The sequence below is a fragment of the Drosophila mauritiana genome, chromosome 3R (genome assembly GCF_004382145.1).
Source record: "Drosophila mauritiana strain mau12 chromosome 3R, ASM438214v1, whole genome shotgun sequence".
NCBI lineage: Eukaryota > Metazoa > Arthropoda > Insecta > Diptera > Drosophilidae > Drosophila > Drosophila mauritiana.
The window spans coordinates 25,405,275-25,423,762 of NC_046670.1; the positions used below are offsets into that span (position 1 = coordinate 25,405,275).

The 18,488-nt window shown below is 47.6% G+C and overlaps 1 protein-coding gene across 1 annotated transcript; it reads right to left on the reverse strand.

The window, feature by feature from the left end:
* Positions 1 to 12,947: 12,947 nt before the first annotated feature.
* On the reverse strand, positions 12,948 to 17,193 carry LOC117144525 (protein fork head). The gene is given in 1 exon segment (XM_033309747.1): positions 12,948 to 17,193. A coding segment is annotated over 1 exon segment (2,079 nt). The 5' UTR covers positions 16,499 to 17,193; the 3' UTR covers positions 12,948 to 14,419.
* Positions 17,194 to 18,488: the final 1,295 nt, after the last annotated feature.

Sequence of the window (18,488 nt, forward strand, 5' to 3'; positions counted from 1 at the left end):
TTAATCAGCAGCCATATATGTGGAGCCGATAAGAGCTGGCGCAGATTGAGTCTCCCTGAGAGGAAGAAGAAGAAATAAGTCCCGGGTCTGAGCCAACGCTCTATATATAGCCGTGCACACAGGCACGACCTTTTCGCGTTATTTTTTTGTTATCTACTCGGCTGGCAGAAGAAAGAATCTGCTCTGTTCTGGGCACTGTTTGCTCGGTGTGTTGGCGCTGTCGTCGTCTTGTCTTCTCTCCGGATGCATTCACCGGAGGGCTTATCGCCATAGCCTCGACAACTGCCTCATTATACGGCGGTACAGCGGTACTGAAGTACAGCGGTACGGGGTACGCCGATCGTAGCGATCTTTCGTTATTTGCATTTATGCAGCCCGAGATTAGATACGGCACCTCCACCTCCACATCCAACGCCAGTTCAAGATACAGATACGCGAGTGCCTTGTGCGTCTTCCTGTTCTCTGGTCGGTCCCAGGTCGGTACCTGATCCAGATAATGAGGTGGCTTCCACGCGGACCGCGACTTTATCACATAGCCACGCCAGAGATAAACGACGACGGGGTCTTAGCGTCGTTGATTCTCCGCCATTCCATGCCCAGCCTTTTCTTGTTTACAAAGTGCAATTTACAACTTTTCCGAGAAGTGTACAAAAAAAGTATGCCGCCGCATTGGGGTTTATTAAAACGCCGTAAAAATCCACCCAACCCACATGGGAAAGTAAAGCACTGCGATCCCGCATGCCGGGACAATCCCCTCTTAATGCTTAATGCTTTCGCAAATAGTCCACAAACATCCGGTGATCGTCGATCTCGGACACATTTTCAAATTTTCAACATCCCCAGCCGCATTTGAATATCCAAATTATTGTTTGCCCTGCTGCGGCTTTTGTAGCGAAAAATTAAGATCACAGTGCGTCAAAGTAACCAAAACCACTCAAATGGACAAACAAAGCCAGGGCTAAAACAAAAAAAAGGCTTGACCGACTGAGTGCGTTGGAAGCTCGAGCCCGCTGTGAAAAGCAAAACCCCAATGGAATTCCAAGAAATTCCTGCACTCTTACATGGGCTGGCCATTAAAGGGGATTCCACTGGCAAAAGGCATGATGAGTATTCCTCAGGGCGGGAGGAAGTCAGAAAAGTTCTCAGGAAATGCAAAGAAGCAGTCCCACTTAGTAAAACCGAAAGATATTAAAAATTCTGCATATGCTAATTATATTTCCACCACTCGCAGTATATAGTGTTAGTAGAGCTTATAAATCCGATCTACTACTTATCCTCAACTATTTCTCGCGTATCTTATCTGTGACGCTAGAAGATTGGCTAAATCCAGTGCATCCCCCTGTCGCATCAGCCACTTTCCAACTATCAACTCGGAGCAAATCTCCCCCGCAAGAGTACTGACTCCCTAGAGCTCCAGCTAATTGTAATCCTCATATTTACCTATGCATACAAATGCGTGCCTGCTCCATTGTGGCTCCCAAAAACACATCGATTGGCAGTCGTGGGCGTCGTGCTTCGATTGTTTATTATTATCACCTACAGGTGTCGTTCCATAAACATTTTCAAACATGACGACAACATCACCGGCACTCCAGCTCCAAGCCAGGGAGCTGTGCGGCCCAGGTTGGAATCGAAGACGGAAACGGAGGAGGAGCTGTAGCCGAAGGAGGTGGAGGGGCTCCAATGCCTGTATGAATTGAACAATTGCTGAGCTGCGTTCGTTTGCGCAAAGCAAATATTTTACAAATCAAGCGCTTTTCTGATTTTGTAAATGTGGGCTACCAATTTCCCTCGGCACACACATAAACTCCACTTCGTGTGTACACATGGACGAAAGCGCAAGTCATTGGCAATGTGGCTTGGCCTGTTCCAGAGATCTACATATCCACCACTCACACTCACACTTTGTGGCAATAAAAATCGGGAAAAAAGAAGGCTCGTGCCGCAGCTAGTTGGCCCTGCAAGTCCGCAAGAGGCATTCTACTAACAATATTTAACTGAAAAATATTTATTATTTACCAATTTGTTTGCTCGACTAATAACAATAATCGTAGCAGCACAAGAACAACAACAAGAGCGGGCGCACAGAGAAGCCGCAACAAAAAAGAAAAAGTCATTCATAAAGAGCTCCAGTTTCAGGGCTCCAGAGCTACCCCAATGCACATAGCCCCACCAACGATGTGTACCCACTTCGATGCCAGCTCCCTATTCCCGCACTCCCATCCTCGCCGCCAAGGACACTGCACCGCTATGAAAATCGAATACGAAACAATCACAAATATTGGCAGCCAGCGACTGCAGGCGGGGATTCGGAGGAGCTGGGGGCAGCCGGAGCGGGAGGAGCAGCAGGTCGCCCCCATTTCGCACTTGGCAGACATGCGCTAGACGGCGGCTTGTGTACACTCTGTCCGCCATTTGCCTGCGACTCCGGCTGCACTGGAAGAAATATTCCGAAAAGCCCAACCAGTACCACCACTTTTTCAGGATTCAGATGTAGATCTTGTATAGCTTTAAACAAGTTTATTATCTTTAGCAAGCATTTAATACAATGGACAATTAGAGATTCCTATACCTTAATAGTTTTTAATACACACAAATTTTATAAAAACTTTTTACTTATTTTGAAGTGTACTGATGGTAGGAGAGCGGGACCGCCACCGACATCCTTACTGGCACAGCGGCATTGTTTTTGTTTGCCTTTTTGTATTTCTATTTACTCGCAAGTTTAGTTTGAGTTTAAATTTATTCCCGCCGCCATCCGGAATCGTCCTGAATCCTCCGGAATCGTCCTGGCCTGAAATACCATGCGTGGGCGTGTCCTCCGCCTCCTGGATGCCGGTTGGATTTCTTGTTGATTCCGCTTTGCGATGCGGCTCGATTCGATCCAATTGGATCGACCTTGCCCCCTTGCCACCACGCAATCGGCAACTTGCCACATTCCGCTCCCCTGGCTGCATTAGAGCCAAAGTTGTTAAGCAGCGCTAGATAAGTGCTCGAATAAACATAAATAATAAATGACATTTACTAAATAAAAATATTTGCGTTCGCATAATATTTGAGCAGCAAACTCAAACTCGACAGCCGAGCTCCAGCTCTCTTCCATGGCTCTTTGGGTTCTAGCCGGGCTTCGTCGTGGATGTGTTGGTATGTTTGGGATGGCCAACACAACATGGCCAACACACACACACACACATTCTGGTTGATTTCGGAAGCAATTTTGGCACCAAAGTGAACGAACGTCGCGCTTTCCTCGTCTTCCGTCTCGCCAAGTCCACAACCATGAAAGCGGGAAAAGCAGTAGTACTCCATAGTAGTATTCCGAAAAAAAGCAAAGCGAAAGCATTGCAAAATTTGTGCTTTCACTTTCATTTGTTTGCTGTAATAACAAGCGCAAGGTAGCAGCGCATTTGAAGACTGTATTGTGTACTATATAGTTGGGCTTGGGCACACAACTGCGATTCGGAAGGAGATATTCTGGGTGGCTATTCGCCTTTTGTTTATTTTCAGCTTTGACTGTGCATTTGTCAATGCAAACACACAAATATATACACAAAATTAAATCGCACAGTAAATGCCGAATGAGAAGTCATTGACACTGGCACATCGATTAAAGCCAAAGTTAGGACCCTTTTCCACTTTCGTTCACCAAAAAAAAATGGAGAGACCCAATTAATATGCAGATTCAATGACGATTAAGCGCGCTAATTATGCAAACTCAATTAAGAAATTCCCAATGAGTTTCTGCAAGTAAAAAAAGAATGTAAATTCAAGCGGTTTCTGAGCCCTCAATTATAATTATTTCCAGCGATTTTCCTTTTTGGCCAAGACAGACAGTTGACCCAGCCGTGCAATTAAGCGGAAGCGAATGGCAGACGAAAGATTAAACTGCAATTGGCCAGGCCAATCAATTGAAGTTGGTTTGAGCCAAGCTTTTTCCACGCTTTTTTCACACTTTTTCCCAGATTAATGCTGGAATGCCTGCAATTAGCTTGAAGTGTCTGCAAGCAATGTGAAGAGTCCAGATTGCAATTGGCTTATCCTCCGGCAGGCAAACAAATGTCGGAATAAAAAAGCAATCAACCAACTGCAACGACTTTGTGCGGCTTAGAGCACAACAACAGCAACATCAACCCAAACAAAAAAGGCTAAACGCAGTTTTATATTAGCCCATTGCTGGAATATCAATTGTATTAACGCCGGCCTAATCAAATCAAGATCATCAGCCAGCCAGCCACCCTCCTCCTCCGCCTTTTATGACAACCTTACCCATTCCGAAATGGGAAAATCAAAGTTCAGTGCCGGAGTACCAAACTATTAACTGCTAAAACGGCAATGGGCATGAGAGCCAGGAAAGCCGAGCGCAGTTGGATTAACATCAGCTCAGGCCAGTCACCACCCCTGCAATCAGTGCCGATCCGTATCCGTCACCGCATTTTACTCCATCCCGGGTCGACTTTTCCCGCCTCCCACCCACCAGCAGCCATCAGCCAGCACCACCCGGTGGGTCGACCTGCTCACAAATTGCTCGCCCCTTGCAGTCACACAAATGAATAATGAAACGCTTATTGTCGCAATTATTTTATTGCCCTGATATCTGTAGCCTCAAAACATACACCAAAAACGAGAATACGAGACCAAGTGAATTGGAAGGGGACGTCGGGATGTCGACGTCGATGGAAATGACGATGATGAAGAGCAATCCGCCAGCTAAAGCGTCCCCTTTGGGAAAAATCATAGAAACTATAGAAAACTATTTGAATACTCTTTCATCACTTCAATACACTTTTGTAAAAAATAAGTGTAATGTTCATATTGAGATAGTTAGACAACATGTACAAGTTGTACATAAATTATCTTATTTATTTTCGCCATTAGTTAAACATAGAAAGCACAACGTATATTTTTTATATTGGAAGAGTATTTCGAGTTTCTCAATAACATTTCTACTTTACTCTTTGCTGTTAGGACAATGCACTCTGTCTCTATCGCTCCTGCGCCCTGTCGCCAGGACTCGGTGCGCCGAGCCCAGTGTAGCCAGGACCTTCGAGCAAGAACGCAAGCCTTCGTCCTGATGTATGGCATAATCCTTGCTATTATTTGGGGTTGATTGTTCGTGAATCGGGTGTGAGGGCAGACGGCCGTTTTGTTGTTGGGCGGTTTAGGGGTTGTCCCGGCCAAGAACAACAACAGTGCATTAGCACTTTAATGCGGCTAGTGAGCATAAAATGTAGAAACAAACGCTCGCGCCCATTTCAATTAAATGCTACACGAGTCCCGGGGTCTAAGGGTCTTCCTGGGCACAAAGACACGCGGAACAAGAGCAACAACAGCATCAGCAGCATCAGCAACAATAACAAAAACAACACAGCTCCTTTATGTCCTGCGAGGCAGGAGAACCCACAATGAAATCGACATAACCCACCCACCCACTGGCACTTCCATGTCATGGCAATTTATTTCGAGGGTGTTGATGGGCGGTTTTGTTTTCATTGGATTTCCGTTGCTGTTATTCTAATGCCCGACCACGCCGGAATATTTCCAATCAAAAGGCGTCTGTCACCACCGCCGGACGGAGGCTGATTCCGGGGCTTACTCCCCCGGATTGCACTCTCCGAGTAACCTGCGTGCTAAATGCCAGCATATGTGAAAATAAGCTGTGACAAATGGCTTAATTTAGTTGTCAGTCCTCGGGCCAGAGGGCCATAAAGGGGCAGCGACAATTGTTTAACATGTAAAAATATTGGCACATTACGCATAGATAACAGCTAGTAGATATATAATGTGGAAAATATTTCGAGCTGGCTAGTTGACCTGCTGTTAGCATTTGGGCCGCAGACTTTTCAAGACTTTGATCTGACCCCGGGACTTGCACCTGACATTTATTTGCATGTCAGTCAGGTTTAAGAATTTTCTTTTTTATGTTTTGCTTTTTTTTTTTTTTGTTTTTCGTGACCCTAGAACATCTGCACGAATTTTCCCCGGGGTGGCTCGAAATTCTTCGGCGCGGCGACGTTTTGTCGACGGGTTAGACATGATTGACAGTCGCCTTATGAATGGGCGCCCATTGTGCCCGAGTGCGGAGCAGGTACTTAGCCGCCGGAGAGCTGCAGCATTACGGATTTCGAATTTTATTGGGATTGCACCCGCGGCGACAGTCGGTAAGCTTCGCTCCATGGGCTCGATCAATTACGGAGGATTTGCCAGCTCTGACATTTACATGTGCTATGCGGTGAGCTTTGCCACCGGGGCTTCCTCCGCCCACTCCACGTAACTTTCCGGGTAACTTCTGGTAGTTGTTGTGGCCCCTGCTCAATTGGCCGTAAAAACTGTTTGAGCACTCTCGAACACATGACAGGGAAAAGTGCATTTCCCCCGACTCGGCGCTCATTTGCGCATTTGCTCATTTGATGTTTTGCGGGGAATTCCGCCTGCTTACATCCTTTTGACTTGCAATTCGGAAATGATGGCTTATCCTGTTTTCTTTATTGGTTTAAGATGCCGTGAGTCGTCGCTACTTTGAATGGTCCTTGTTTTGATGGCTTAGCTGGCTTAACAATTGCTCTGGGTTCCTACCTCGGTCGCTCTCATGCCAGATCGGTTCTGTTGTCCTGTCCGTCCTGCTCATCCCATTTACCTATTTCCCTAGCTAGCGATTCATGAATGGAATCAACAAGGATCCAGCCTTCCGGGCAAAAGGACGCCAGCGCATTCACCTATGAGCCAACGATTGAATGTATCTCATCAACTGGCAAACATACACAACAATTCGCATTTATAATCATTTACATACTTTTGGTTTACTTTCATACCTATGGAAAAGGTTGTCTAGGAAAAGTTAATCAATGACAGATTTCTTTTTGAATCTATGCTGTGCAGTTCTTCAACTAAAAACCACGAACATTTAAATACCGATCACGACCAAGCCTTATTATCCTTCTCCCAAGTTGACCAACTCGGATGTTTTTTCGGAGTAAAACAAGCGGCGCTCACATGCGAAAGGCCAGGAAAAAGCCCGGAATTGGGGCAGCCGGTCTGTGTGTCAGCCGGAGTCGCCTTTTCCCGGGGCTGTTGCTCAACGCCACTTGAGCCATTTGAAGGACACACATGGACCCTACGATTCAAGCGGTTCGGTCCGGGCGAGCTGCTCCTGCTGAGCTATGCAAATCCAAAAGCCCAACAGAAGGGTGGAGCATGTGGGGGTGGCATAGTGGGTGGACTGGGAGAGGGGATGGGGGGAAGCGTTGGGTTGGGGCACCCACTTGACAAATACCATTTTCGAAATTGAAAGACAAACTTTTGAACAGTCGACGTCGGCTGCTGCTGGTCGTGCTGCTTTTGCTTTTGCTCTTGGTCTTGCTGAAAATGGAAATGAGACACAATGTGCACCAGCAGTGGCGAACGGCATCCGCATCCTGCTGACGAATTTGCTGAGTGTGTTGATTTGTTGATTCGTTTCGCCTAATCGCACCATCACCATCACGGAGAGCCGGAGAGCTGGAGAGCTGGGGAACTGGAGGGCAGGAGCGGCGGAGAGGCGGATTCGCTGCTGGAACGAGTCCGTTGGATGGTCGAGGAATGGCAGACAAACTTGTCCAGTTGGCGAGCACATTGTCCCAAGTTGGAAGCGGGCCAGGACTCGACTCCCTTGCTCCTTCGTACGCAAATGTGTTTGTCCTGTGCACGGACATGTGTGAGTCTGGGAAAGTTTGGCTCACATTGTGTGTGTGTGTGTGTCAGTGAGGAAATGTGTTGAAAATTTATTGACATTATTCAATTAATTATTGTGCAAATATTTTCGCTTGCAACACACAGATACTCGTACGCACATACACATGCACACACACATGCCCACGTAGACTCGTAAGTGGCAGGGAATTTGTCATTAATTGTGAATTAGATTGCATGAAACTGTTGCCTCTGCCAAATTTGTTTATCCTTGTTGTTCGTTGTGTGAATGTGAGTGTGGATGTGAATGAGAGTGTGAGTTGATGTGGCTGTGGAACCCATTCAATCACTCACTCGTCCATTTATGCAGTGAGGCGTTTTCCGCAAACAACCGAGCAGATCGGACCATGACCATGTCCGTTTCCGCTTTCCGCTGTTCGGCATTCGCAACCGGAACCGGATGGGCCAGCTGCCACGCCTACTTCCACGCCCACTCCCCATTTTCGCATTAATTTCGCCTGCGTATGCAAACACATTTTCAAACAAATCGAATTAATTTAATACGATATTTTGATTTGATTTTTGCAAAATGCTAAATGTATCTGTATACTTTCCGCCGTTTGTGTCGGGCATTAACTTAATTGCATTTAAATGAAAAACATTGCGAGTGCATTTCGTGCGAGTTTTAATTAAAACAAAAATAAATAATCAACCTGCGATGCGGAGCAGTCATTCGCCCGGAATGCTGAATGCTATCCGGATACTTTTTTCATTTTCCTGCTGGCTTTAAACATTTCCAATAAGACTTTCTGCCGCTGGCCAAACACTGCGTGCTGGGTTCATTCATCATACTCAGCTCCTAATGAGTTCCATCCCACACTCCCATGCCACCATACTCCCCTACTGTTGGCCTGTCAAAATGCAATTTGATTATTAGATGCCAGCCATGTGGTCGTCTGAAATTTCATCCAATCGAATGGGCTGCTGCTCCACGATAAAGGTGTGTTCGAACTGCCAATCGATAAGCCGCCTTCCTAACCGCCCGTCCGACCTCCTCTTTCCCAGCACATCAGTCACTGTCAACCCACCGAGCCGAGCCGAGCCACCCACCAACCACAAATGGGCAACCACCCACTCCCCAGCGATTCCTACTATACCAATTCCTATACCTTTCCATACCATCCATACGCATGCCGAAACGTGATTAATGCGTTGACGTTGCAGCTAAGCCCGCTGTTGCCGGCCATCATCGGCAGCAGATATAGTCCAAGATATCGGCCAAAACGTATGGCACTTTGTTTTCAGATAATGCCCAGCAGATTTCACACTCAGCCCATACAGATTTGTAATGTTTTGATTGTCGAGGGCAGAGGATGACGCGTGGCAGGACTTTTGGAACTCCTTTGCGCCGAAGGACACGTGCCCGCATTTTCGAGCGTAAGGTTTCGCGGATTAATTTCAATTTGCCAGCCAGGAAATGAGGGTGTGGCACTGCAGAGCTTTGCTGCTAATTATGTGTGGAATGTTTTAGATAAACAAGAAGAGCGAACAATGCAGCAAGGAACAGGCTGCAGCGGCCAAAAGGACATCAGATGTTGCTGTTGGGTGCTTCGCTTGCTGTTGCTGCTGATGCTGATGGTGATGATTCGTGGTGATGGCGCTGGTGCTGGCCTAATCCGTAAGTGTCGTTCTCAAGCACGCAGCAGCGGCAGGCGCTGATAGAGCACACACACACAGCAACGGAGCCGCCAAAAGGACACCGAGGACACTCGCCAGGACGAGGACCTGGGCCAGCAGTGCCCACCCACCCACTTCATAATGATGGGGCGCTGTCGACATCGACGTGTCATCGACAACCGGCAACGGTTTTGGGTGGGGTCACAGAACACAACAGCCGAGCGCAGCAGAGGCAGAGCGCACAGAGCCAGCCTGTTGGTCAGAGATAACGGCAATTTATTTTCAAGTCATCATTTTAATTATCCCGTTCGCAATGCCTGGCAATGGCAACCTTGCGTTTCTGGGCGCGGCTGGCATTAAAACGTGACAACACGATGGCAGGCAGCCATTTTGCTCATTAAAATATAATATGTATTTTTTAATTTCACAGAAATGTTTGCACAAAAATTTTCTCGAAACAAAGTTGAGAGCGCCAGTCCGTTGTCTGCTGTATCCACACCGTGTCCTTTTTCCCTTTGCCCAAAAAGAGACCACCCCCCACATTTTCGGTTCCTTGTACGTTTCCATCTTTTATTCCCTGTCTGTCTCAACTGTAGACCGAAAATCCTTTTTCCCTCTCATTCTTCTACCCTTTTTTTCTACCCAGGCGTTTTCCATTTGCCTAACCGGGTAACCCCACCCACAAGGACTGAACCCCCCAAAAAAACCCCACCACCCGGAACGGCAAAACACTCAACCCATCCGCCATCATGCGTTTTTATAACCGGAAGCGTTCATGAGAAAGTTTCCGCTTTCATAACCGAATTTTAATTAACTTTCGAAAACCTAATTACAAAGTATTATTATAATGAAAAAGCAGTGCACAAAGCGAGTGGAGATCGCAGAGGCGGGTCCGGGTCCATGGGGGTCCACGTGGAGAGATGGAACCATCCAGCCAACCAGCCAGCCAACCAAGCGAGTGCTGCCCCTGCAGCGACATCCACGACTACATCCTACGTTTCCACCACCTCCAACCAGGAGATGGCTACACTGGCAAAAAGAAACATTTGTTCCCATGGACTACATTCACTATTAAACAAGTGATTCGAAATACCATTAATAATTCTTGGCGCTTGAGTATTCAAGTCAGCACTGCCACTTTGGAATTTATACTATACCCATACTATTTTCTTACTATTAAGTAAGCCGACTAGATTGCAAAACTTTGAGTGCCACAATCGCATTAATCATGCCATGCTTAATGGCACATAGTAGTACATGAGCATTAGCGGCGAAAAATGTGATCTTACCAACATAATTAATGCTTTTTGAATAGAAAAGATTTGCCATCATTGTGAGCTACTAACTATAGAAATAGTAAATGCAAACGATTTGGTTAACTAATATGTATTGAGGCAATCCTAATGCTTAACCACTTTTTAATCCAGTGTACTTGCGCTGTCTTTGAGTGCCTTGCTGTTTGGAGATCAAGGAGCAGGAGGAGGAGGAGGACGGAGCTGGGAGGATGGCAAAGGCACTACTTCCTGTGTATCCATCCGGCATAAGCTGAGGAAAAAAGGGTTGCCCGACCACTTTTTCAACGCTTCGCAGGGATTCTCCTCGCTTTGTACGCCCCGAGTTGGCAGTGTCTCGTTTTAAAATTAAATATTCCATTAGAATATTACTACAAGATTGTGGTTCTTTATTAGCAGCAAAAGCAGCCGGGGCTTTTGGCCAGAAACTCGACTGAATTCAACTTTGTTGCCACAATCTGTGCTGCGGGAAAACCGAACTGAAATTCGGTTGCTTTTGGAAAAGTGTCTGAAACTTTTCACTCTGAATTCAATTTAAACTTGGTATTTTTGGTGAATTTTGCTTGTGTAAATAATACATTTTATCAAATAGAGGTATGCACATAATATGAAAAGAGGGGGTTCCCAGATATTATTCGATGACTTCCACGGAACTGTGGCAATCATACATTTTTAATGACCCGACAAATGTCATGTCAAAATTTTCCTATTTGCCGATTTCGAAATGCCTTTGTTTTGCCAGTTTTGTGAAAGAGAGAGTGCAGCTGAACTTGTTGGTGGAAATAGAATTTTAAATCGGTCTCCGGCAAAAATAATTGCAAATTGATGACTACAGCGGTGGCAGTCTGTGGTGTGGCATTTATGAATAGATATAGATAGAGATATAGATATAGATATAGATGTATATGTAGATATAGATATGGAATATAGCCGGGCCGCCTTGGCTAGAGAGCTCAACAAACTCTGGAGCGTCTTTAGCGCGCATGTCTGGCATTAAGGCATCGATATATAAATTGTGGACGGGCTCGGTGGGGGTTCGAGTGGGTGGTTGGGTGGTGGGACCATTGGGTGGTTGTCAGCTTAGCCGAACCAACCCCAAAACACAGATTTCCTAAGCCAGCCCAGATGGGGTTGTTTGCCAGCCGGGGTAAAATGAAGAAACTCCGCCAGAACGCTGACAGTCACAATGTCAAGGAAAAATCGAAATTGAAGCGACAACAAAATGGCGCTTCGTTTGTTGTCGCTTTTGCTGGAGACCAAGGCCCAGACCAAGTCACCCATTCCCAGGTCCCCCGATCCCACAATCCCCTATCCCCTATCCCCTAACCGCCGTACCCATTTCCAGTCCAATACAATCCAATACCGTCGACGGCGCGACCCCAGCTGAACAACAAAGCGAACTCTTTATGGAACAGCTCCAGTCGGCTTGAAGGCTATAAAAAATGTATTAAAGCCAGTCCAGTCGCCCCCACAGGCACATGTACATGTGCATACAAATAAAATGTGTCGTATGGACATATAGAAAATGGTGACCTTCCCGCTTAATTAAAAGCGACAACTGCTCGTCAAACACGCTCATGCCCGAGCTCTAGATAAGCAATAATTTTAATGTCTTCGGAATGTCCGAGAATCGTAGGACCTGGATCGTGGATTCTTCCAAATGAATCACACCGATGTTAATCAAAAGGTGGTTGTAGTTCGCCAGGGGGAACTGCGTCGGATCAGGCTCTGTTGGGTTATATTGCAGCGATAAGGTCCATTGCAGCGATAGGGAAGGTGCTCGAACTCGACTCGTAGTGCTCCATGAATATTACTAGAAAGCAAACAGAGGGGAGTCGAGTCGGGCAGAAGATATCCACTACCCTTCCCGCTCTTTTTGGCCAGGGGGATCGGTATGGGTTGTGCCTGGACTGAGATGGGTTAGTCAGTGTGTCAAGTCCGGGCGGGAATGGGACGGTATGGGACGGGATGGGATGGGTTGGGATGGGTCCCATGTCCCATGTCCCATCCTGGTTGTTTACCTTCTTGTTCCGTTGCAATTTATGAGTGCACGGCGATAAGGGTTTATCGCGGCATGGAAGTGGTGGAAAACTGCACTGTGCATCTGAGTGACGGCGATAAGATAGAGACTCCTGGAACTACTCAGCTCAGCTATCGGTCGTTCAATTCGAATTCGCTGCATTGATAGCGTCGATAGCGTCGATGGAGATAGTCAGCCATCCGGGCGGCCCAATCAATATATAAATGATTGTTGGAGGTCAGTTCAGGTTGGGAAATGAAAACTAATTTATGGTACTTTTTTTTTCCTTTTTCTTGTATTTCAAACATTAAAATAGTCGATTTTGGTTGTCGTTGACGTTGTGTTTGTTTTGCATGATTTATAATAATATTAATTTTACTAGCTTTAGAGTTGGATTTTAATTCTTGCATTGACATTTATTGAATTTTATATTGTGTATTTTACAGTAATTTTCATTTGTTTTCGTGTCTGTCAGTGTCAGTATGTGTGTGTGTTTATATTTAGACTATTTTTTATCAAGTTTAATTAATTAGCTTAGCTCAATGTAAAAATGGGTCTTTGTTTTGTGTTTGCAATTGGTTTTTTTATTTTTCATTACGCACAATATAACTAATATTAAAAATTATTGAATAATAATTGCAGTTTCGCTTTTTATGTGATTTTTTTTCATTTTTGTTTTTTGCTTTCATTATTTATGCTAATTAAACGTTAAATGCTATACAGTATTTATATTTATATTATGTTTACTTTCAAGTGGTGTGGCATAATTTCATACAATTTGATTAATTCTCGAGTTAGTTAAAAGTTGGTTGCTTGCAATGGGTCCTTAGTTAAATTGGGTTTTTCGGGGAGGGGGTTGCTTAAATGTATCTATTTATAGATTATTTACAAAATGCCTTAATCTAACGAATTCGTACAACAACAGAAGACACATAATGTAAATGAAATGCGGGATTTTGCGATACATGGTCGTATATCGATGCGCGTATATATAAATGGGAATTTGTTAAATTATTCAGTTAAAACGTGTCGTTTTCTTATGCATGGCCAGATTTTGTTGCTTAGATAGTTGAAGATTCTTAGGGTTTTGCTGGACTGCTCAATATGATGATTTCGGTTTTAGATTTCTTTTTGGTTTTGATCTTTTGCGATTCGAATTCGATTGCGATTGCGATTGCCTTTGGATAAAGGGTTTAGTATTTGTATCTCTCTTTTTGGGACTGTTTCATTTGGGGCTTTGTTTTCTGAAAGAACATTACACACGATCCCTTCTCTACATCTCCTCTCCTCAATCTTCTCCTTACTCGGATACATTTAAAATGTGATTTCAAATTTTCAGTTATAACCGCTTTGATTGTTATTGCTTGTTTCGAAACAACGAAAACAAATGGCACGGAATTATTATTTTGTATTTGTATTAGCAAAACGTAAAAATGTTAACAAAAGTTCTGCTGCACTTACAACTACATCACGGTTTCTTTCGCTCCTCCTCCTCCTCCTCCGTCTCGATTTAATAACCCCCCGGAACAGAATCTATATAATCTATATAGTACTGGAACTGAACAACTCAAAAGGCAGCGCTCTTCATAGCTATCTCTATATGTACAACTGCGAGTTGCGGCCCAAGACTCACGTGCTCAAAGGATGAGGATGCGAGTGCGGATGCGGATGCGGCCAGGTGCTAAAAGCCACCGCCACTGCACTCGCTAATTGGCAGGCCCGCAACAAAGCCGCTGCCTGTGGAGATCGGGATCTATAGCTATAGCTACAGAAGATTCTGCAGGGCGGCGGCTCCATTGAAAGCCAGGCCGTGATTCCAATTTCTATAGCCTGCCGCCGCGGCATACTGCTGATAGTTGTTGTACAACTGCTGTTGGGCGGCCTGATGCTGCTGCAGTTGCTCCTCGCTCAGATCGCTGGTGATGTTCGACGAGTCCTCCTGCAGTTCCTGCAGCAGTTGTTGCTGCTGCTGGTGGTGTTGCTGCTGCGCCGCCGCCTGCTGTTGTTGCTGCTGCTGGTGCTGCTGTTGCAGCTTCTGTGAGTAGTTAGAGCCCGATCCTGAACCCGATCCTGACCCAGATCCCGAGGCCGAAGCCGATCCCGCCTTGCCGCTGGCCTTTGCTGATGTTGCTGGTGTATTGGAAGCGGATGTCAGTTGCTGCGCCGACTGCTGCATCTGCTGCTGCTGCTGATGCAGCTGGTGCTGCTGCTGTTGCTGCTGGTGTTGCTGGTGCTGCTGCTGCAAGTGCTGTTGCTGCTGCGAGCGCAGCATCTGCTCCGCGCGTCCTTAAGCCAGCGGGTATTGGTGATGTCACAAGCTCGTGGTTCCGGCGGGCGCATGGTAGCCAAGACTCTGGTAGTAGGAGTCCTGGCCTAAGGCAGCGTGTGAGTTGGTCAGCGGACTGAGGGCGTTGTAGCCGGCGTACTGGCTCATGTCGTACATCTTGATGTCCGCCTTGGACTCCGTGGGCAGCAGGCGGTTGATGGAGAACGGGTGGCTGGAGGGCGTGTAGCCAGAGGGCTCCTGCTTCAGCGGATGCATCGACGAGTGGTAGTCGCTGATCAGCGACGGATGGCACCGATTGGCCATCATCGCCGACAGCTCCTCCTGCTGCAGCTGATGGTGCTGGTGGTGGTGATGGGTGGGCACGTGCTGCGGCTGCTGGCTGAGGCACAGTTCGGCATTGGCATGCAACATGGCCAGGGCCTCCGCGTCCTTGCTGTGCGCCGCACTCAGGACATTCACGCCGGCGATCGATGCTCCGCCCGCCTCCTTGTGGTGCTGATGGTGGTCCAGCCGGCTGTGGTGGTGGTGGTGCATGTGGTGCGAGTCCTCGTGATCCTTCTTGCCCGGACTGGTGGCCTCCAGGCTGCTGTGTGACGGACTCTTGTGTAGCTGCCTAATGGCCTCCTTCTTCTCGTCCTTGAAACGCTTCTGTCGCCGCAAATAGCACCCGTTCTCGAACATATTCCCCGAATCCGGATGAAGAGTCCAAAACGATCCCTTTCCTGGCTTGTCCGGCGTCCTGGGAATCTTCACGAAGCAATCGTTGAAGCTCAGCGAATGCCGAATGGAGTTCTGCCAGCGCTGCTGATTTTGCCTGTAGAACGGAAACAGATCCATGATGAACTGATAGATCTCCGAGAGCGTCAGCATTCTGGTGGGGTTATTCTGGATGGCCATGGTGATCAGTGAGATGTAGCTGTATGGCGGCTTGGCATGCGTGTAGCTCCTTCTGTACGTAGTTGGTTTGTCCACCCGCGATCTGCCTAGGGAATTCGGCGATCCCGTCTCCATTTCCCGCGATCCCGGCGGCATGGCACCATAGGTACCGCTCAATCCCGCCGCCGACATACTGGCTGCCGACATGGCCATGCAGCCACCCATGTTCCCGAGCGGTGATCCCATGCTGGCGTAGCTCATCGAGCTGGGGGTCATGCAGTTGCCGCCCATCGAGTTCATGGCCGCCGCACCCATGCTGCCGTTCATGCTGGCATTCATGCTGGCGCTCATACTGGCACTCATACTGGCGCTCATGCTGGCCACCGCCGCCGCCGAGTCCAGGACGCTGGAGCTGAATGTGGCCGCCGCCTGAGGGGAAACCGATGACATGCCGCCCACCGGCAGGCCCATGCTGTTCATTGTGTAGGCGGATCGGGCCAGGGGACTCATGCTGCCGCCGTTGCTCGTCGGATTCGGGTTGTTGTTGCTGGGCGGTGGGGGCCCACCGCCTCCTCCTCCGCCGCCGCCTCCACCGCCGCCCGACGGAGGACCACCGCCACCCGAGCTGGCCATGCTCACCGGAGCACTGCTCGGAGGCGGCTCCGCGTAGAGCTTCTGCATGATGTCAATGGTGGTCTGGTGGGGGCTACCCTTCAGAAAGCTGTTCAATAGTTGCGCCGTTATGTTGCCGGCTTTCGGAGGCGCTACCCTCTGGTGGATCGATGGAAAAGGCAACGCGTTCTGCAACGCGTTAGTCAAAACAAAAATCAAAAAGGAGGTCTTTAAAACGTGGCTTTACTGTGATATATTGTATATCAACTGCGGTTTCAGTGCACTATCACTGCTTCAATCGGTTTGCATATATCTGGCATTTTATCGAAAGCACTTCGGCACTTGTCACTTGTTGGCTGGAAGGTTCTGATTCCGATTACGTTTCTGATTCTGATTCTAAGCTTTGTTTGTAAACACACCGTGGCTTAATTATTTGTGCGGGATAATCATATAAAATATATATTTATTTTCTATTATGATTCGATTCTTTTTGTATTTTCTTTGTATTTTTGTATGTGATTTTTGTTGTCTGCCGCACCGAGCGGCCACAAAACACCGACGCACGAACGTGAATATCTAGCTGGCTGTTGGCCACTGAAGTCTGAAGCTGGGAGTTGTGCTGTGCTGTGCTGCTGCTTTTGCTGCTGCTGCTTTTGCTTTTGCTGCTTTGGCTGATGCTGCTGTTGCCGTTGCCGCTTTAGCTGCTGGTCCGCTCGAGTGTCTCTTTGGCTTGAGCTCTTGAATGTGACTGTTTGCAGAGGGGAACGCTTGTCTACTATTTGGCTTGCGCTTGCTGCCAACAAATATTGTTCGAGCCGCGCTCAAGTGCCTCGGCCGACGTCGGCGTCTGCAGCGGCGGCGGCGGCAGCAGCGACGCGCCCGGGCAGCACCAGCTCCGACTCGTTCTCGCCAATGGCCCGGCGGTATAGTGCGTCTCACCACCACCCTGGCGGAGTTACCAATGACAGGCGGCGGTTCTCTTACGTACACAGTGGTGCTGCGGCGCAAGCGCATTGGTCGGCTGGCCTCTTGTATCAACAGAGCAGGGCCGGTTGCCAGGCAACTGGCCATTGGGGGGCGTGGCCAGGCCGCAGTCAGCAACGCCCTCCACTCACACACCCTCAGCCGTGCGGACACAGATACACGGGCAGAGATACCGGATACGCATACAGCTGCAGATACACCCGCAGTGGCCTAGCCTAATGCTGAGCGACGCCATGTTACAGTTAACGATTTTCCCTAATGCGATCAATAATCGCTCGCTCTCCTTCTCGCCGTAGCGTGCTATCAGAAAATAAAAAGAAAAAATGTGGAAAAAAAACCATTAAGACGGGTTCTGGAGACCGAATCTCTGGGGAGACTGAGAATGCGACGACGCTCTGTTTTTCGAGAGAAACAAAAAGACCGAGTGCTTTGGTCTGGCTTGGCTTGGCTGGGTTTGGCTCCCAAACAAGACATTTAATAATATCTGTGTGTGTTTTTTCAGCCAGTTTTTTCCGTATCCGCACCGCTTTTTCCCTTTTGAGGTTAAGGTATGCCAATGTCACTCTCATTCATTCCCATTCGCATTCGTGGCGAGGCATCGCGAGCGGCAGCAGCAAGTCATCAGAACAGCGGCGCAGTTCGCCTTTTTGGCAAGTCATTGCGAAAGTGACCCAGTTCTGCATCTGGCCAGCATCATCCGCATCTCATCCGAGCATCCCACTGCATCCTACCTGAGATACCCGAAACATGAGCATCCACAGTTCATTGATAGCGCGTGCTGGCGGCTACTTCCTGGTATCCCGGCCATCTATCCACGTTTATGGTCCCGGTTAAAACGCATTCTAATTTCGGGCCATAAACCATAGACGCCTTTCCTTTTCCGCTTAACCCTTTCGTTTGGCCAAGTGTATCTGCGAGTGCCTGTGTGTGTGTGTGTGCCTGTGTGCGGGTGTGTGCCAATCCGTGAGAGTGTGTGTGTGAGCCAGGCTCATTATTGCGAGTCATAAAAAGACGATTGTCTCGTTTCTCAATGAATGTTTTGCTCAATTAAGATCTACCTGAGCTGGAGGAAAAG